Below are 21,101 nucleotides of genomic sequence, written 5' to 3' on the forward strand. Positions count from 1 at the left end.
AAGCATACAAGCCAAATACAGAGATAGTCGTTTAATATTTTAATAACTGTTAAGGATAATTTTTGAGAATCTCACAGTATCACTGTAATTGAACGCTTTTAAAAATTTTGCTAGAACTAAAGCATAGTAATATGCGTAATTATTTAACTGACAGCTAGATTGCTGTCAGGTTTTTTGGTAATGAATTACATCACTGCAGCATTTAAGTGAATGTCAAAATTTATTTTTCTGTGGGAATCCTGAGGCTTGATGTACCTTGGTTCTTCCCAATAGCAGCAGTTTGGACATGCATATTGCCATTTCTGATTACCCTGTTGCAACTTGGATGAAAACAGTTGCAGACTGAAATAATCATTACTGAGAACAAAACTGAGTATGTTTTAGAAACAAAAAGCTGTTCTGCAGAACTGTTAGGTCCCTCTCTCACTGTTCCTGGACAGGTCAACTCAACACGCCTTTTCAAAACACAAGCCCTAACTCCCTCTATAGGCATAATAAGGAAAACCAGACCAACTCTATCTGCAGTTCAGCACATTTAGCCTGCGTCACATGCTTAATCTCATAAATGAATGAAAGCTACATAGACCCATACAGAAAGCAGCCATCATCTCACGGACTTTGAGCATCACCATTTCAGAGTAGTGCTTTTAGTTAATCATGCAAATGTTTTGATTTTCCTCTGTCATTTATCTGGTGCCTACAACTGACGGCTCTGGCAAAAAGCAGCTGGTGTACGGGGTGCATTCCCAGTGATACACACTGCCACAGCTTTGGTGCCACACAGCTCCAGGCCCAGACTTACTTCTTTGAATTCAGAGCACAATGAGATCTAAAAATATGTCCAGATGCTAGTTCATGAGTAAAATGTCCTGTTTGAGGATGTTTTTTTGACAGAATCATTATTGCATCTACTGTGAACAAAACTGTTTAATATTTTGATCAAGATAATGAACTGAAAGATATATCATCTTCTGCAACAAATGGGTTTACATATGATGAAGTCCCTGCCTGAGATCTGACTTCTCTGTGCTGGTTGCGATGTTGCATCAATGAAGAAAAGTTGCTGACGAACCCTTGGGTGCCAGTACAAACTGCGTATGCTTTTTCCCTTTAGGGTATACTGAAGGATGCAGTGGACTTGCTGTGTTTGTGCCACCAGCCGCCCAGCTGGAGGGGCTTTCTGGTTTTCTGCAGCCCCTTGGAAGACACAGCCCAGGGCTGGGGCTGAGGAGGGCCACCCACCTCTGCGCAGCCGAGGGCCTGGGGACCTTCGCTTCATTAGATACAAAGCCGTGGGTATGCAACCTCCGCGTGTCCTCATGCCACTTTTGGTTTTGGATGTGGTTTTTTTCAGCCTCTGTGTGAGTGCTGAGGCTGGGTTGGTAGAGAAATGAAGACGTGACGGTGGCAACTGAAACTTCTATGGCTTCAGGTTTCTTCCACGGCCAGACTGTGGCAGGTGCCCATCGCGTCTGTCAGAAGGGTCCCTGGTCTCATCGTTAACAGGATTTATGATTGGACATTTTCTCAGTGCCTTGCTCCCTTTCAAAACAAACCAACCACCCCACAAAGCAACTGGAAAAACTCCAGCCTACTCCCTATTTTTAATTGGCCACAGAAACGTTGATAACCACTTCGTTTGGCGCTGCAGGGTGATGCATTAATGGAAACGTATTATTAAGCCCCTCTTCAGCGGACGGTCTACCCCCTGCCCTCTCAGTACAGGCGAAGGATCTGGTCTCGGCCAGGAAAAAGGTGCAATGAACGCGTCTCCCCAGCCCCTCAGGAGGACACCGCCTCCTGCCTGCCGCGGGGGGGGCGGCCCCGGCCCTCACTTAAGATGGCGGCAGCCGCGCCGCGTCACGTGGCGGGCGGGGCGGGCCCGCGCTCTTTCTGTGGCGGCGCGTGAGGGGGGTAGGATGGAGCCGGAGGCGCTGGAGCGGTTCCTCAGCCCGGGCAGGGGCAGCGGCCTCCGCTCCCGCCGGCGGCTGCGACCCGGCGAGCTGCTTTACCGTGGCCAGCCCTTCGCCTACGTCGTCAGCAAGGAGCAGCTGGGCGGCGTGTGCGAGCACTGCCTGCGCAGGTACCGCTGGCAGGGAAGGAGGGAGGGAGAACGTCGCAGCCGCCTCTTCCGCCGTCCCGGCCAGTGCCGCCCCTTCCGCTGAGGAGGGGCGGGGAGTCGGTCTCCCTCGCTCCGAGAGGCCTGGCTGTGTGGGGTCATGGCGGCTGTGTGCGAGTAGTTGCTGCCGGGGCTGAGCTGCGCGGCTTCCCCGCTGCCTCCCGCTCTTTTTTAAGGCTTTTCTGATGGGGCCGTTCTCTTTTGCCGGGGGGATCTGTCGGTTCTGGGGGTGAAGGCCTGACCCGGCCGGTGGCGGGGGTACCGGGCCGCGGTGAGCACGGTGTGGCTGCCCCGGGCCGCCCGAAAATACCTGTTGTGGTGGGGGCGAAGTTCTCAGCCGCCGTAGCCCCGCCGGGAAACCGTCCGTGTGGGCCGAGTTCCCTGTCGCAAGTTTACCCTGTGTAAGGAGCACGGGCTTTGAGGCATGCGGTCAGTAAATTCCTGCCTCCTTCCCTCAAGGCCTTACAAGTAAAAACTGACAAACCCACAGTAGCTTTCTGTGTTTGTTTACAAAAAAACCCCAAACCAAACACAAACAAAACCAACTGTTTTCTACCCTTCTGCAATTTTCCAGCAAGGTAGATTGTGTTAGACCTGTTTGTAGGGGGTCTGTACTTGAAACATACTGGTAGGTGATCTAAACCCGTGCGTAATTACCAAGACTTGAAGAGAGACAATTCAATAATGCTAGCTTCTCCCATTTTTCTTTCGCTTTGAAAGTATTTGATACTTTGTTTATTGAAACATTCCCAGTGGTTTGCTTCACATCCTTACAGAGCATCTCAGCTTCTCTTTAAAAAAAATGATAATGCGATCCTCATTTTCTCAGTGAAAAGTTTGACAGTCTGTTCCCGGTCACACTTGCATCTAACCTCAGCATATTAAACAAACAAAACCAAAAAAAGATTTTTACCTAATATATCTGTGAAGTCTGACTCGTGACATGAGAGTCTTTTGGGGTGGTGACTGCCTGTAGCTTTTCAACCTCAAGGTGTAAGAGGCTGCAGGCTTCAGAAGACAGGTTGAGTGCAACAACAGGTGGAATGAAAATGTATCTGAAGTGTTTGGATATAGAAGTGTAACCAGGGCAAGGTTTTTTGGGAGAAATAGTGATATGAAAGATTATGCATTGTTGAAAATCTGTCTTTTTGCTAAATAGTGGTATCAGTTCAATTAAAAAAGTTAAATAAAAGTTAAATAAGGCAGTTAAAAATAATTTTCCACCAGTCTAGCTTCCATTGCAAGATGTACTGCGGCTAGACAGAGTTTATAGATCAAGACTGCTAGCTAACTTTCTTTTTATTAATATAATTAAAGGCAACGGCTCCTTATTCAACAGACTTTGTAAAATCAGTGAATTAGTGAGCGATACATATATTCATATATAGGTCTTTTTTTTAAATGGAAATTAGAAAAATGGTGGAGTGGGATGTAGTATCGAAGTGTTCTACGAATCTGGTTTTCATTTAACATGCACTGTGATCTTTGTTCAAAGCCAGGTATGAGAAAACAAAAAAAACCCCCACTCATTCATTTCTAGGACCACAGATAAAAGTTGCGTTGTCTACTACTGTTACTGTTTTTCACTCTGATCTTTAGGTGGCAGTACAGGTACACACACAGGAAAAAAAAAAAAGTCTTATGTTTAAAATTGATCTATAATTTTAGCAATCTTATTATATATAAAATTAGTGTTTGAGGCTTTATACTTACTTTCATCTCCCAGCTTCTAGTAGTAAATGTTGTTGGATGCAGCTTTTGGCTGTGTGAGAAGTGCTGGGTGAGCCAGAAGATGGGTAATGATGTGCAGAATATTTTATTTCTGGACTGCCTGCTGAGAGGCAGCATGGTCTCGCCAGGATTTGGGGTCATAGACTTGTTATAGTGCTGACTGTCACCTTGGCTGAGTCTTTACAGTGAAGGTCTGACTTACCCAAGGGTAAGGATGGCTCTTGGGGGCAGAGTTTGCTGCTCTGATTCAGAGAGGAAAGCTTGGCTAGTGCAGTAGTTCTGCTTAGTCTTATCTCAATTAAAGTGAATACTATTGTGGATGTAAAATACTGAAGTGTTTATATATCTATCTATATTATATATATACGCTGCATCTACCGGTAGAAAGACTAACATCCCTTCCTTACCTTATTGGGCTGTTGGTACTATTTGTATAGTGAAATTAAAATTTTTGGTCAGTGTTACTGGGTCTATGTTGTACATAGACCAGATGGCAGATTTTGGTAACTGTCTCCCCTTTTGTGATTGCTTCTTACTGCGGAAATAATCCTGTATTTTCTAATGAATAGGTTCATGTTTTAAAGGTACTTTCCAACCTAAATGATTCTGTTATTCTGTGCTGTTTTTTATAGAAGGCTGGGCTACAATATTCTGCTAGAGCTGATTTAATTTGCTAGCATAGCTGTTTGGAATTATATTCCATTAGCAATTAAAGAAAATACTGTCCTGAAGTAGGATACATAGTAAAGATTTGTTTGGAAATATAAAGAAGAAAAGTGTTTGTTACCTGTGTATTTGTATGGAACCAGTATCTTGAGATAATGCGTGATGTTGTGTTGCATGATGCTACCCTCTTTGTGAAAGAGTAACTATACTGTTAGGGTCGGTCTGTTTGTGCTTATATGGAAATCTGACAAGATTTGTGTGGCCAGAATCTTCTTCCAACAACTTACTGGGGAAAGCAACAGAAAAGATTCTTCCTCTCTTATTAACCAAAGACTTTCTGTATGGCTTCTTCCGTGCTTTAATACCTATTTAATGCGGGGTCAGTGGCAGTACAGCTCAGTACAGGTTTATGTAGCAGGACTAAGGGGGTAAAGCAAGCTGTTTCATTTACAGACTTACAGGATTTCGTTGTATTTTCCGTTGTGGTGGACGTTGATAAAGATGGTGAATAAAGCTAGTTGCCAGTGATCCCCAGAGGGTTCCATCACCTTTTTCTGTTATGGAAAGTGACTATTCTACCTTATTTTTTCTTCTTCTCTATCCTTTGCCTGGCTATCAGTCTAGAAAAAGACCTTTCTTCAAGTCCCTGGCAATTTAGCTTAATTTAGCCTTTCCACAATAATGTTATGTTCAGGGGGTGCCCATTAGTCATATGTGTGTTGTCACCCTCACAGAACTCTGGCAAGTTAGAAAAGGAGGCTGTCCTCTCATGGGAGCTGTGCTTGCTCTTTCCTTGTAGATTTTATTTGTACAGGTGATTAATGATCTTACTACTGATTTCAGTCTCTATTGTCTTGCTAGGGTCAGAAGCCAGGGTTGCAGTTAGTAAAGTCAAGTGGGTGTAACAAGTGAATTTTTTTTATTTCCTTAAAAAAGCAAAGCACTGCAAATGCTGGAATACTTGAGTTGCTTATACGTTTAGGGTTATGCTGTTAATGTTACATGAGATTATAGATATCAGAATAGATCAGCAAATACTGATATTCTTAACTTTCTACACAAAATTTTAAGCTTATAGGAAAAGACTTAATTGACCTCTTTTTCTGCCCTTAATTGGTTCTATTTTTAGTACTACTTTTTTAAAAAAAAATATAGTTTATTAGAATTTCCTTTTATGTAGCAGATCAGATTACAAGTTCTGTTAAAATCTGGATATAGCCAGTTACTTCTCAATTTAATAAAGTAATCCTAAATCAGTACTGACTTTTAATGTAGGACAATTTAACATTGCAAAACTTGCTTGCACATGCTGATTTATCAGGCTGCCCATTTTATCTGGTGGTGTTGCTCAGTTTGCTCAGCTTATTAAATCTTCCCATGTCTTTTAAAGATGTTCTTTGTCTGATGAGTGGCAGAAGTGGCATCTTGGTCCTTGACAGTTCTCTTCCTCTGTGTATTTGATGTTCTGTTGGCTATTAATCCCTGCTGATTGAGTTTCCTGCAAGGTATGTTGTAGTGGTGGCACTGCTTGGTCTGAGTTTCAGATTTTGAATAGAAAATATACTCAGTCTGTTATAGAATGGGAGTCAAAACAAGGGTGAAAGTCAATGATGCCTTTGGTGTTTGTTTGCTTTTTACAGAACATTTCTGTGATGGGTCCTGGCTGACACTTGGGAATGAGCAAACAAATTTTCTAGAATCCGTGTCTCAGAGAAAGTAGGAAAAAGAGGTAACATTAGCATTTTTCCAAATGCTATACCATTTATGCCTTTAAAGGAAAGAGACACTTAAGAAAAGTGAATATTTGAGAATAGGCAATGTACAAGTTATATATAGACTATGAAATAAGACATAAGTGTTTCATGTTTGGGTAAGTTCAGAGGTTCAGTCCCTGGTAATGTAATAAGAGGAAGTATGAATGTGTTTTTGTATGACTGCAACTTTTGTAAACGTATCTAGAGAGAGGAAAAACATCTAAGTTAGGACTGTTGGTAAGCTAGCCATGGCAGCAGATGCTACTGCAGTAGAGGAAATATAACCAAGAATTTGGTAAATAGTTAGTCAATTACAAAGTGCTAAACACAGGCCAGCAAATGTATGCTTCTTGCTCTACTTGACCTGTCTTAAAAATAGCCAAATGGACGCACCTTTACATTCAGGGCTGTGCATTCAGTAGTGCGTCTTCAGCACCAACAGACTCTTAAATTAGCTGCTGCTTTATTACTATCATCAACAATATTACATTATATTATCAACATTATGAACGTTGGCATACCATTGTTAAAGTATGGAGTGCTCAGGTTAATGGCATCCTGAAGGTACAAAAATACCATTAAATTATAACCATGGTGTGGCATATTTTAAGTAGAGAGAAGCAGGGTTTGATTCAGAGAGTGACAAGGGTGATGGTTGCGGTTGTGTGATCCTTCATATCGCTGTGACCTGGGTTGGACTAGCACAGCTCTGCCTGAGGACAACTAGCGCTTAACCCTGCAATTGGGAGGTGGAGAGAGGCTTGTTATTTCGGCTCTGAAGCAGTGGTGATTTCTCCATGAAGGTGCTGCCATTCACTAACAAGCCTAAGATGCTTCCTTAAGTGCCAAAGGGAGTGTCTCCATTAGCACAGCACCTGAGCTGGTGCTTCCAGCTCTGATGGGTGATTAGGAGGCGTGAGCTGAGGGATGCTTTTCCTTTATGTGGATAGAAGTTTAGCATATTTGAGACTTCCAGTAATGCATGAGGCTATAAAATCTACACTATCTCCTCATTTACCTCCGAAAAATACTTCTGTTGCTGGTTAGTATAGAGATAGCTTTAAAACCATGCTCGCTTCTTGAAAACATACTGTTTTGTTGCTCTAGGTGTTCTTGGTATACCTGTATTTTGTTTGACAGGAATATTGAAATGTGGAAAACTAATATTTGATGATACATTCTTTGATTGTTAACTTTCCATCAATTCTTATCAAATGAAGATCGTTAAGTTATATTTTTTAGATATAAAGCAATATTCCCATTTTATAGGTTGCTTATATAAAAAGCTTTTCTTTTGTAGACTATTGTATTTACGTGATTGTTAATAGACTGGAATAACAGTTCTTGAACTTATATATAAAAAAAATAATTCTTAGACTTAATTACATAAATGAACTAAAGTTGGTCACCACGACTTGGTGCCATGAGTTTGTTTGCAATAACACTTTTAAGATGCGAGATGTGTGTTTCAGGTCCCTTCAGTGACAGTCAAAATCCCAGATAGATTTCCAGTAGTTTTCAAGACGCATAACCTTGCATGAAGTAGAAGAATACAAATAAATTATATCTTATTAGTGGCAATCACAGTGCGGAAACAGTGTGACTATTAGGAGCAGGTATGTTTTTGTACTTCCAAGGTAGGATAATCCTGGGAGTTACATGCAATAACTTCATGTAGCATTTCTGACTAATCAGTTAGGAGTGCAATTGCAGGGCTCTCATCTCTTGTTATATATCCGATTTTGTGTGAAGGGCAAAGGATGTGAAACAAAATTTTATGTGAGACATGCGCTGTACAAAGTATCAGAATTTCAGGTTCCCTGTAGATGTGTGAGAATGTTTCCCAGGACCTGAGAAATCGCACACCACCAGAAATGTTTCTATCTGTCACTGAATGACTAATAGTCTAAAAAAAGTAGCATTTTCCTAAGAAACTCTCCCTCCCCCACCTTATTTTACCATGATAGTGAAGGTTGAAGCAACCTTACAAAGAGCAGGATAGAAATGGGTTTTTTTCTGTCCTCATGCCAGCTGGAGCCGTAGGAGAAGTGGCTTCCAGCCTGCATCCCATGCTGCCAGGAAAATCCTCTGCAAGCGTGAGTGAAGAGAGTAGACTATTGACTGTGCTTTCCTGCAGTATTTCCTCCAGAGAAGGCTCTGAACTTTCTTGTCTGGAGGAATAAAGCCTGTAGCAGAAATTACACTTACAGACTCCCATCTCCCTTTCCTTCTGCTCAGAGTCAAGTTGAAGGTGGGGAAGGGGGAAGCTCTACATTCAGGATATCATTCATACTAAGTTGTCCTGGCCTGCCCATTGATTTGGTTTCCCTCCCTTGCAGCACCCTTTAGGGTGGTCAGGAGTTTCCTGTATTCCTGTTGGGAATATCCTTTGGTAGGTGTTTTCCTTGACCAACTGCTTCTTTCTCTTGGAGGTTTGTTTTGGGAATGTAATTCAGGTTCCGTTTGCTGTAAACCCTCTCCTTTCCATTGCACAGTACTTTGGTCCTTGCTCCATGCCTCCTTACCACTTTGTATGCTCTGGGCTTGCTTTAAGCAAGGTGTGGGTCCTTGCCCATCTCCTTCTTGCCTTCCTCCCCTGCCTTGCAGTCTCAAGGCTGCTGTTAATGCCTTCTGCTTCCAACCTGGCTTTGCCCCTGTTAATAACAGCGGAAATAGAAAAGGGAGAGGCATTGTAAAAACAAATTCTCCCAGATCAACTGTTCATTGCTGTGTCTGTCACTTATGGAAAATGAAAATTTAAGTTTAGCTATGCTTTAAAAGTCCCTAAAGGTCTTACCATGTTGTGATTTTGTGTATACAATTTCCATGCTTATGCTGCTCTGTAATTTGAAAGGTATTATATCAAAATTGTTGTCTTGTCAAGGAGTGACTGACAACTTAAGTTGTAGTCATCTTGTAAATTCTTCTGAATTTAGGCTTTACTGTGTATCTGCAATCCATTCGTAATACTATATTTCTTTTCTGCATAGTGCAGTCCATAATATGAATGTTTTAAAATATTAATATGTTCTGCATGAGTATTCTTTGCTTGTGGTAAAGCCATGAAAATAAGTTTGTGAATTGGATTATCTTTAGTATTCATTTTCTTAGGGTGAATTGTAATTGTGCAAGTACAAAATTAAAATTAGTGCTATGAGGGAAAACATAAGTGATTAAAATATGGGTAACTTCTAGCTAAGGTAATATGTAATGACACAATTAGTTTCAGATATCTCCTGAGAAAGTTTTTAATTTTGTGTCAGTTGCTGAAAGTTTTACATTGCATTAGGGAATTTATTGTTTAAATTCTTTAAGAACTATTAATGATATCTTGTCCATAGGCATTGGAATTTATTAATTGTTAGTGGTTGCTTCCATTGTGGCTATACTCGAAAGCCACTATGTGCTTTTGTCGGTATGGTGTATGGGATGATGCTCTTATCCCTCGAAGAATCTACAGTCGTCTTCAGAACCAGTTGCAACAGCTGGTTTGAATTATTCAACGTGATATAGCTGAGGCTTATAGAATTTTTGGCATGGGTCTCCACATCACTATTCATGTTTTGAAGTGGGGTACGTATGCACATGACAACCTACCTGATGTGCCAGCTAGGAGCTGCTGAAAAGCCAGGTATTCTTACCGCTCCCCTGAGTCCTTGCTCTCCTTCCTGCGTGCTCCTTCTGCTTCTCATTTGGCAGCTTTGCTGCTTATCTGATCTCTGATATACTGGTGCAGAGAGATAAACTGGATGAAAACATACTTTACCAAAACATAAAAATATTTTAGTGCCCTTCAATCAAATTATTGCCGGGGGGAGAGAGGAGCTGAAATGGCTGTTGAAGGGATGGGTCAGGGTCAGACAGTCAGGGCTGTGCCTTCTGGTAGTAGCTAGCCTTTAGTCTGCTGTAGCTAAACATGAAACCTTAAAAAGGGCAGTGAGGGGAATTTCCAATCTCTTACGGGTGTCTTCAGGAGAAGCAGGGATTTCGGGAGTGCAGGACTGACTGGCTTGCTGGTGTGGAGGAGGGCTTTTACCGCCTTGTAGCCTGAACTGTCCTGGGAAATCAGGCCCTATCTTCATTCCTTTACCTAGTCATGTTTCTGCCATGCTTTACTTCCCCAGAAGCATTTCCTACCATTAGTTTAGTAGAAGAAACACTGCAGACGTCTTCGGTTGTTTCTTACCACAAAGAAAATATTTTCTTTTTGGTTGATGTCTTGGTTACATAGGAATGTCTTGACTTTTCTGACTTTATTTTTTGTCACTGATTTTACGTACTTCAGGATCTGTGCTTAATTCCTGCAATCGTAATTCCCACAGTGGGCCTCTGCGGCTGAATGGGAGATTTTATTTAGAGGCCAAGGTAAAGTTTTGAATGATTCCCAAGGGCATCCCAATGGCTGTAGGGTTGGTGCCAAGCAGCACAATTGGTTGAACACCAGTGAGTAATTCGTATTCTAACTCAAGCTGCAATCTAGTTCATGCAATATTTAGCTTTCCTGTTTATCATCTTAGCTACCACCTGCTTTCAGCTCAGGGCTTGTTCTACTATTAGCTTGATTGCTCAAGCTTCAGTGAAATTAAAGACTGAATATTTTTTTTAAACTAAACTATCTTCTTGGCTTCTGAGTATCAAAATACCCGGTCTCGCAGTCAATAGGTAGGAAATGCAACTTTTGGCTTCACTGAGGCCTTGCCTGTGCATTCGTGTAGGGTTTGTGGACTGCCGGCGTAATAGGGTTTCAGCATTCAAAGGAAAAAAAAGCCAGCAAGTGTGTTGAGAAGGACTTCTTAGGATGGTAGGATTAGGAGTGGTTGTTATGTAGAAGTGCAGAAAAGGAACAAAAGATCATAATTGAGAAAGAAGAGGGAGTAAAAACACTCTTACTAATGATAAGCCCTTTCTTACAATTCAAATGAATGTGGCTTGTTCATACAATTTAATTCAAATGGCTTATTCAGCTGCTAGGAGTGTGTGCACTAGTGACCTGAAAAGGTGATTTCTGTGGTGGTGGCATTCTTGGTTGTGGGAAGGATCATGATAGAATAGGGAGAGAGAAATTGAGACAAGACGTTTGGTGAAGCATTGCCCTCAGAGGAAAGGTTTGTCTCAGGAGATGTTGAGCATGAAATAAACTATGTATATTTCCTATATAAAATCTTTGTTCAGTGTATTTCATGCTTCTCAAAGGCCAGAAACTTGTTTTTATTTATTTGTCAAGAAAAGCTTGAAAACAGCTTGCTTTAATGTAAAGGTTCAAACTGGAGTGGCATCTTGGTTTAGTTTTGTTTTTTTTTTTAAGTACTTCTCCCTGATAAGAAAACTGTAGCACCTCTTTTTCTTGCTGTGGCCTGGCTGCTGTTTTCCATCACAAAAATAGAGCTTTCAGCTCCTTCTGAGATAAGTGGTGTACTGAGGAATACTTGCTGTGTATAAAAGTATATCTCACGAATTTTACCTCCTCCATTTCTATGCAACTTGACCGTGTGTCAGGAATAAATTCAAGTACCACTTTGCAGATCATTGTGCTAGGAATCTTTATCGAATATTGCATGGGATGAGAAAAGTTTGTGCCAGGCTACTGCACTGCAGTTTAATTTCCTCTGAAAAAAATTGAAAAATTTTTTGATCAAACTCTGGGTCCAGATATTGTAAGCATTGTGTGAGTATTGATATGGGTCTGTACTTTGTGTTGCTGACTTTGATTTCTGTGGTGCATTGACTCCAAGTCCTCTAGCTATTGAAGGTATCATAGTCCAGATTTCTGAAGAAGCAAAAGCAGACTGAAAGATTAAAAAGAAAAATTGAAGTGGCACAGCAAACCATTTCAGAGATTTAGGTTCTTAAGCATCTGTGTTGTTTTAGCAAGTGAGATGGGCTACTTGGCTATTTACAAATTTTATCCACTTGTCTAGTAAAACCATAAAATCATCTTATGAGTTGATATTGCTGTACAACAGATGGAATAGCTGTGTAAATAATTTCTTAAAATACTGTATGAAACTGAATGTGCGATGATAGATTTATCTGAAGATTTTGCCTCAGGAAAAAAAAGAGGCTATGCAGTAATCCACACAAGATATATATTACATCAGGTGTAAAACAGATATAGCAATGAAATGTATTTTATCTTAAATAAAATCTGTTACAGAATTATTTTGTAAAGACTGTAGTTTTGGTTTTATTCTCCAGAATATGCACAGAATAGTATCTCTTACTCTAAAAATGTCCCTTTCTGTGGCTGAGACAGTAGATGGGTTGACACTTAGAAGAGTGACAGGTCAGGCATAATAATAGCAAGAGAGTTATATAGGCAAGGAAGTTATAAAAGCAAAGTTATAAAGTTGTTTCAGTAACTGTGTTGTTAACTAAGTTAATCTTGCCACTTCTAACAGATACCTACTATTTTATTAGACATGCAGCCAGCCTGTATGTTGCTCATATGTGGATTTTGCTGCCACTTAATACCCTTTGCCACTTTGGCAGTCATTTTGATTGAGTTACACTATTTTATGTGGTTAGTGCCTTATTGTGGTTCTGATAAGACAAAACTACTTAAATTAGATTTTTTTAAATGAAACTCCATTAAGAGCGTGGACATGCTGAGCATTGTATACAAAACAATTAGACCCCCTCTAAAGACTTTGTAGAAATTTGGGGTGGGATTGTTTTACTGGACTCTCCTTTCTACTGAAAAGCGTGCAGACTGGAGAATCCTGTTGCGTGTATATATATATATATATAAAAAAAAAATAAAACATAACATGGGCTGGATTAATTTGTGCTGAGTTAATGCCCCTTATAGCATTTAGGATTAAAAATAAATAAATGTGTGGGAGATGGGGGGTGTGTGTGTCTGTTCTGACATACGTATTGAACTCATTGATTAGGAAGCTACCAGATTTATTAAGACTTAAATAGTTTTATTTTTATGGTGTTTGATTTATTCAGTGTTTCAGGAAAGGCTTACCCTTCTTTACCTGTTCACTGCCTTTATAGAAATTCCCTTTGGAGTAATACGTGTCACTTTTATATTTTTATCTGAAGAGGCTGTTACAAGATTTCTCACTTGTAAGGGTTAGTTGTCAGTTTCCTCCCTTTCTGCCATAAGATTAAGCCTTTATAGACAGTCTTCGGAACACAATTTGGGATAGGGGGTCAAGCAAAACAAAGCCAGGCAGCACTCACCTCTTTTTTAATTTGTCTTACTCGTGTCTGGAACTGAAGATATTCTCAGCTGGTGGGTATACTTTAATGCATGTATGAGGAACACAGCAGATGAAGGGTGACCTTGTAGTTCAGATACATAATTGGAGGATTAGAGCCCTTGTTTTGTCACTGGCTTCATCTGTGAAGCTGAATAGGGTCTTTGATTGCTTACCTATTTAAGGGAGATTTGAAGTTTATTGCATTCACCCATATACTTAGAAGTTGTTGATAGCATGTAAAATAGAAAATACTTTAATTATATATTTGTATATAACCTTCAGGGCAATATTTTGACCTTAGCCCACTTGGACTTAAAAAGTGATTACAGGCAGCAGAAGGCATATCTGCTATAAATTTAATAGTGCCACTAGGGAGAAGTCCAATACCATAAGGTTTATATGTATATTTATAATTAACATGACTTTTTAAAACTGCTAAAGTATGTCTTAATTCTGCCAGAGTTGAAAGCTTTGCTGTGTGAAACTTTGTGGCCCGTGAAATTTGCCATATCAGAATATTATGGTGCTAGGTCATATGATGGTTCCTTCTAGCTTCAAAAGCTGTGAAACTTGCTTGTCCTTAGCCCAAGGAAAAAGTGTATGTGTGGGGGGAAAAAAGTCAGCTTAACTGATACCATAGAAGAACAGAAAAGGGGCCAGTGGAATCTGAATTAAAACAGACTAAAGAAAATGTCAGTGTGAAAAATTGTTTACCTGAGATGGGCTCAGCAGATATAACCAAGAGGGCTGCTCTAAGCAGAAGGGATATTAAATATTTCTGGGGAAAACTGATCACAAAGGAAGAATATATCAGTTTTTTAAAGTACTCATCTGCTGTCGATGATACTGTGATATAAATCACCAAATCAAAGAGAGAATTTAGCAGTTGGAAGGTAAAGTAACAACGATGTGTGGTATGAAGGGTTATGAAACATGCTTTCTGTTTTTTGCATGTATGTATAAAATTCTGAGAGATTTTGAAAGGTGAAACCTACAGTCCTTATTTTCTCTGGAAAGTTACAAAGCTGTGGCCCCTCTGTGTGACTCATGGGAACATTTAAAAGAATGAAGGGGAAGTGGAAAATACGGGTCTAGAAGAGATTCATAATTTCTGTACAAGACTTGAATTTCCTGAAGTTGACAAGCATCTTAAGGAGAGGATAAAGGCATTTTAAATGAGCAGAATTTCTTAATGGAAAAGATCTCTAAGAACTTCTATGCAAACCGGTGTGGAAGCAAACTGGATTTGGGCTTGGCGGTAGAAATTTGTGTCAATGTATTTGGCTGTGAGAGCTGTGGGCTGGAAGCACCAATGGTAGACATGGAGCTGGAGAGCCTGCGGTTGTTTCCATGGTGGTATAAGGGTGGTTACTGCCTGGTGGTGGAAGAGCGTGTGGATATCATGGCCTGCACCAATGAATGTGGACGTTGCCCACAATTCTGAATATCCTGTTCCAAAGCTGGTTTTAGCCTCTTGTTACTGAGTCTCAGGAGGAACTGCATTATTAAAGGACACGTTCTGCCTTTGAGGCAGAGGTAGCTCTCAGCAATGTCAGTGTTTCGTGTGCACAGAATACAGTGATGTTTGGCTTTCTGTTGGGGGGAGCTGGTGTAGGGCTCTGGTCACTTCTCCTGCAGCATTCCTTCCCTTATGAATGTGCTTTGAGGCAGATGAAATAATTTACAGAACTCCCAAGTGCTTCAGAAATAATTATGGAGCCAAATTCCTTGTCCTTAGAGATTGCCTGGGAGTTGTGACTTTGGGAATATGTCTGTTCAGAACAACTGTACTGTAGACTTATTAATTTTTAATTTTCATATCTTCTTTTTAACCTCCCCCCATGGAGTCTTATAAGCTGTAACTGTACACATGCTATTTTATGACCCTCGTAGTTAGGCCTGCTTGTGAAGCATGTGTTTGGTACTTATTCTCATATGTTCATATAGGCTTTAATTATAAAATTCATTTCTACTAAAAAGTACTTTACTAATAGTTGTTTGTTATTAATTGAAAGATTATGCTTGCTTTTCTGCTAAATGGTACATAAGGATTCAGTATCAGTTTTTAAAACCGCATTTGTTGCGACATCTGAATGTCAATCCATTTTACTGCTGGAAGGTAACAGCATTTTTAAATATTCATTTTATTTTCCAGATACAAAGTCACCTGCATTGTGCATTTACCTCTCTCCCTTTTGCTGTAAATTCTTTGAGGCATGAAATAGCTTGCCAGTTGTGTCTTATGCTCAGAAGTTAATGAATGGTTATCAGTTTATTGCAGATAATAACTTAGCTACAAACCATAATGCATGCATAAGCTCATTGTGTAGAATTTTTGCCTTAAGACAATGTTTTAATCGATGGTTGTAGGTTTAGTAATGTCATCCCAGACCATGCTTTCCCCCAGGTCTCTGCAACAGAAACCTCCTCCTTCCCTGCCATCCCACCCCATTCTAAGAGCAGGTGAGGTTAGAAACCTCTCAGCTTTGAAATGCTTCCAATTTTGCCACAAACTTTTAGTAGCTTTTAGTAGAGCAGGTGTTTTGTCTTTATCTTGCGATGAGTCCTTAGTATTCATTACGACTGGTGCAAATAAATGACCTCTAGTTTTTGCCAGGCTTGTACCTATGCAGTAAAGTCTGTCCTTGACATGTGTATGTCTTGTTTACTGCTGCTGGGGATGCGAGTTCACAATCAGGAACAAAATCTCTGTGGACTCCTGCAGTTACCTCCTATCAGAACTTATAATAAAGAGAGAAAAAGGTTTTAATTTTTTTGAACTTGTATGGCTTCTAGAATAATTATTATTTTTCCAAAAGTGCATTTTTTGTGTTCATGTGTGTCTTGGTTTTATGCATATATATGCTTCATATGCAATAATACTGGATTAATTTTAATTGGAAGAACGGTATATTCTCTTAAACTTATCTTGTAGCTGAAATAAATAGAAAATTATGTTTTAACAGTCTCTACATAATTTAGCTCTTATTTTTGAGGAGTCATTTCCCAACCAACTTTAGATTAAATTAATTTAAAAAAAACACATTAATTTTTTTTTTATAACAACTATTTTGCAGTTAATGAGGATATATTTAACAAATAAATATGGTATGTGTTTGGGGAAACAAGTTATTATAGCAGTAAGGTTATTGCTGACACTGTGTACTACAAGGTAATATGGTGGTGGTATGCCATCAAATCAATTTGTTACTTAATGAGATTTACCTCAAAGCTTTATAAGGTAATGGCTTCAATGTCAGGCTTTTGGAGGAATCCTTCACATAAAAATTCTATTTTGTTCTATTTAAAAAATGTCATAGCAGTTACTGGAAAAATACTTACAACATTTGGCCTATTTTTTTCTTGCTTCAAGTAAAGCTTTTCATCTGTTTGGCATAACTGTGTGTTGACATAGCCTCACTGACAGAAAGTTGACTCTCATTTTATGCCTACAATACACGTAAACATTGTGTGTTGATGTGATTGTAGTTCCTACATCACTGTCCATGAGGAGCAGTGTTTTCCAATTAACGCAGTTTAATTCCCTTGCCTATTTCATCTGTAGACTTTAAAGCAAATGTTGCTCCTCCTCGTGCTGAAAGAGTGTGAGCTTCTTAATTATGCTGCGGGGTAGGGGGATGCCAGTGTAGCTGCTGCTCTAGTGCTTAGCTTTAAACACCCAAAGAGTATTTAGGTGGTGCGAAGGTCGGTATTTCTGGGCAGTCTGTGAGGATGTCAAGAGCTCCATGCTTTGTTTATGGATTACATGCTACGAGGAGAGCCTGGCCCTGAGCCAGAGCTGTGGTTTCCTTTCAACACTTGTACCCTGCAACAGCTGCTGGGGCTTGGTTTTTCGGGGCACTCCAGGGCTGAAGAGTTTCCGTAGAGAGGGACTGATGTGTCCTGGTTTGTCATGTAAACAAAGCTGTTTCCCAATAAGATGAAGAACTTTTGCAGGATATGGTGCTATATTGAGGAAAAGCTGTTCCTGGTGATCATGGGTAGCAGCAGCCCAGGGAACAAACATCCAAGAAGATCAATGCAGTTTGAAGAGGAAGTAAATGAACAGGATTGTGATAAAACCCCATTCTTTTGTGTACTGCTTCCCAATACGCTCATCTGGAACTACATTAGATTAGTGGAAGCAAAAAAGACATTTTGCCACATGAAGTATGGTAATGTCTGCTGATTAATATGCTGGTGTGAGGGTAGGAGTCATGCTTTTATTTCAAGATTGGCTTTTTTTGTATGATTGTTTTCCAACACTTAAATGCTTTTTATATGAGGAGAGGTTTTTTGGTTTTTGTTTAACCTGGGAATATAGTCAACAAAAACTTAACATGACTAAAATAAGAAAAATGCAAAGAATGGGGAAAATTTGGTTTTATAACTGGAAATGAAGTTGAAGTGTTTTTTTTTTTAAAAAAAAAGCCTTAATAAAAGGCATCACTGCTTATATAAGCAATGCTTAGTTAGTGTGATTTTATTTTTTTTCTTTTTTTTTTTTAGGTCAATATGTCTGGAGAAAGCCTGACTTATAATAACTTTGGTTTATTTCTACAATTAGTCTAACACAAGAATTATCCAGGAAAAAAATATTTTTCTGTATCAGACAAAAACACTATTCTGTTTGCTTATCTTTTCATAAGCAACAATTTTTAGATGCATTTGTCTTTTCCCCCGAAGTCACTTTAAGTACTAAACATTGAAAAAGTTAATGGTTCTAAAAGGCTTAGTCATGTGCTCAGGTTTTCTAATTGCACGCTCAGTTTCACTGAAAGGATGCTTATTGAAAAGATCAATGCCAGACAGAGAAACAGTATTTAGGTAGGATGTAACAACATGTTGTAAGCATGCATAACGAATTAGAAACTAACTCTCAAGGATATGAATGGGAAATTGATCAAAAACACTCTCTTACGAAGGTCTCCCTTTTCTGCTGAGCTCACATGGAAGCCACCAGGTTTAATTTTGCTGAACTTGTCGTTTAGAAGTGTGCATTAATCTAATCTGTAGGAATTAGTGATATGGAGCACACCCTTTGTGTGGAGAACACTGAATATTTACGTATGGTACTTGCATTTGTTGTTTTGAACTATTTGAGTATTTTTAATTGCATCAGAAATGCAGACTGCAAATGGACTGTGTTTGGGAAGAGAAAAGCATTCCACAAATGTCAGTGTGTTGTTACTACATATTGGATATGCTTAGTATATTGTGCCAAGCATATATATGTATGCTGTCCCATTAGCCAACAGATCTTAAGGCACTATGAGAGTTTAAGGAAAAGCTGTTACAGTTATTGTAATGCTGCTCTTGATCTAAAGCCTAATGTTTTCCTAACTGCAAATATATTAATTTCTTATCTTAATTATGGTTTCTCTAGATAAGAAGTATTTATTTCAATAATTCTGTGGATTTTTTTCTTCAGTTGTGCTGGTGACTGATCTGTTACTTAGAGCTGTAGGACCGAAGACTTTGATGACAACATCTTTATTGATGGCTGTTGAATTTCTCTCTGTGTGTATATAGATAGATAAGTTGGGTGGTTTTTTTTGTTTGTTAGTTTCTTTTTTTATTAAAAAAGGCAAAATAACAAATGAAATCTGTCTACCCACTTGCAAAATGGCCCGCAGCAAGAAAAACAAGTGGAAAAACCACCAAAATGAAATTAACTACAGCTTGATGATACTTTAGTTTTGTTGAGCTGGTGCTCTACAATGGTCATTCTGATTGATGCCTTCCACATGCCTCTGCTAGTCTGAAATTTGAAGTTGTACTCTATTTTGGAGCTGTTCTTGCAGTCGCAAACAGATTTTTCAGCAAGTGTTAAGTTTGTAGTTTTCTTTCCCTGTGAACACAAGGTCTGACCTCAGGCGGTGTGTAGGTGTGTTCACTCTTGTTGAAGTGAATAGACATTGGATACAAGGTGCAGAGATGCATCATCTTGTAGGATTGAGCTGTTTCATTTCATTTGTGACCTAATCAGGATTTGAACTCAAGTTTCAGGAAATGAATGCTTACTTTTGCTATTTCACTTCCACAAGATGCTGTGGTGAATTAGAAAATTATACTCTAAGAGTACATGAGAACTCAGAACACCTGTTAGAGCACTGGTGAAATGTGTGTTTCACATGCCTGGCACAAGCAAAATAAATCCACTAGGTCTCCATATATTTTGGTATTTCATTTTTATTTAACCCCTTAAAGTTTTTGCCTTTCCCTTGTAAATTCTTCCTCTCTTACTTGCAGAATACCTGAAACATTTCTCATTTGGTAAAGTTACTTCTGCTTAAAACTTGGACTCTGGATTTGGATTTTGATGCTTAGAAAATCAAGCTTTAATTTTAAAGGCTGATTTATGTACAGCGTGTATACAAGGAAGGTCTACTTATGGGGTTTTTTTCCTGCTTTTGTGACCTCTTCTGTATAGCATTTTGTGATACAAGATGTGGATCACTTTTGGTACCAAAAGACATTAGCTTGTTTCTCTGAATGTTTGTATATTAAATGTCAAATGCTGAAAGGTTTTCAGTAATGGAAGAGATCATCTATTTATATCTTCAGATGCCTCCCCTCCCCCCTCCTTTTTTTTTTTCTAATAGCAAGTGAAGATTTTGATAAATTATCTTTGTTACTGTTCATGCAGTTGTATTTAAATCTCTTTGTTCCTTCCTCATGATTGGTCCCATCCTATGACACTGGATGGCTGACATCTGTCTGGAGGTTAGCTCTGCAGGATAACTCAAAAAACCCAACCCAACTGGGGAAGGAACAGAAATTTCAAAACAGAAAGATGAGTAGGGAGTCCAATCATGCTGATTGTGTAAACTGGGATTGGTTCCTTGTGTTCAGACAGTCGCTAGCTTTAATCTGGAGGTTCTCCCCAGATTTAAACATACTCTCAGTGCTCATGGTTATCCTTCTGGCAGACAAAGCATATTCCACATTGAAATGCAAAGTTATCTTCAAATTATACATCTATTTTATTGGGAACTGTCTGGCAGAATGTGATCAGTGAATATGGGCTGCTATGTGGCTAGAAGATGCTCAATTTTAGACATCTTAAATCAGGAACCAGTCTTCTATTTGTAGTGTTGAAGTGTTTAAAACAACTTCTGTGGGCACTAGCTATAATCTAAAGCTCTGTACATGTCTAAGAAATAACTATTTGCTTGGTCTGGCTATTGATGCTCGATGCATTTGATGATTACTCTGCCAGCCAAGAAATTAAATTGTTAATGAGAAACAAAATGACTGAAGAACCGAAAAGATGACTGTTAAGTCAGGCTCTGAAAAAGCTGTGCAGATTCTGCTTTAAAAAAAAAAAAAACAACCTCAATTTTGAATATATGATATAGAATATAAAATTTACACATGCTGTTACTGTATGGACTGAATAACAAGTGTATCTATGACCTGAAAAAAAAATCTAAATTGTGCATTTTATTAAGAAAATATAAGGTGATATTGCAGTCTTGCTCGTTCAATTGTAACAGGCTGTGCACAAGATCTATATATATCAGTTGCAGTTGCTATGAATAACTGAGTATGTTTTACATCATTTGTCTCTGTGATCATTTCTGCAATCATAAAATTTTCCATGAAATGGTTTTGGTG

General features: G+C 39.2%; 1 protein-coding gene across 4 annotated transcripts in view; it reads left to right on the forward strand.

The window, feature by feature from the left end:
• The first annotated feature begins 1,864 nt into the window (after positions 1-1,864).
• SMYD3 (SET and MYND domain containing 3) overlaps positions 1,865-21,101 on the forward strand; it is a 417,003-nt gene continuing 397,766 nt past the window's right edge. For 2 of the 4 annotated variants that reach the window (XM_074579948.1, XM_074579949.1), the window contains exon 1: positions 1,866-2,083. In XM_074579948.1, the coding sequence (XP_074436049.1) occupies positions 1,920-2,083 (164 nt within the window). In that variant the 5' untranslated portion in view covers positions 1,866-1,919. Of the gene's footprint in view, positions 2,084-2,419; positions 2,549-21,101 lie in introns of those variants that run through there. The other 2 variants (XM_074579947.1, XM_074579950.1) reach the window with 2 other exon arrangements.

This window comes from Larus michahellis, chromosome 3 (assembly GCF_964199755.1).
Source record: "Larus michahellis chromosome 3, bLarMic1.1, whole genome shotgun sequence".
Lineage (NCBI taxonomy): Eukaryota > Metazoa > Chordata > Aves > Charadriiformes > Laridae > Larus > Larus michahellis.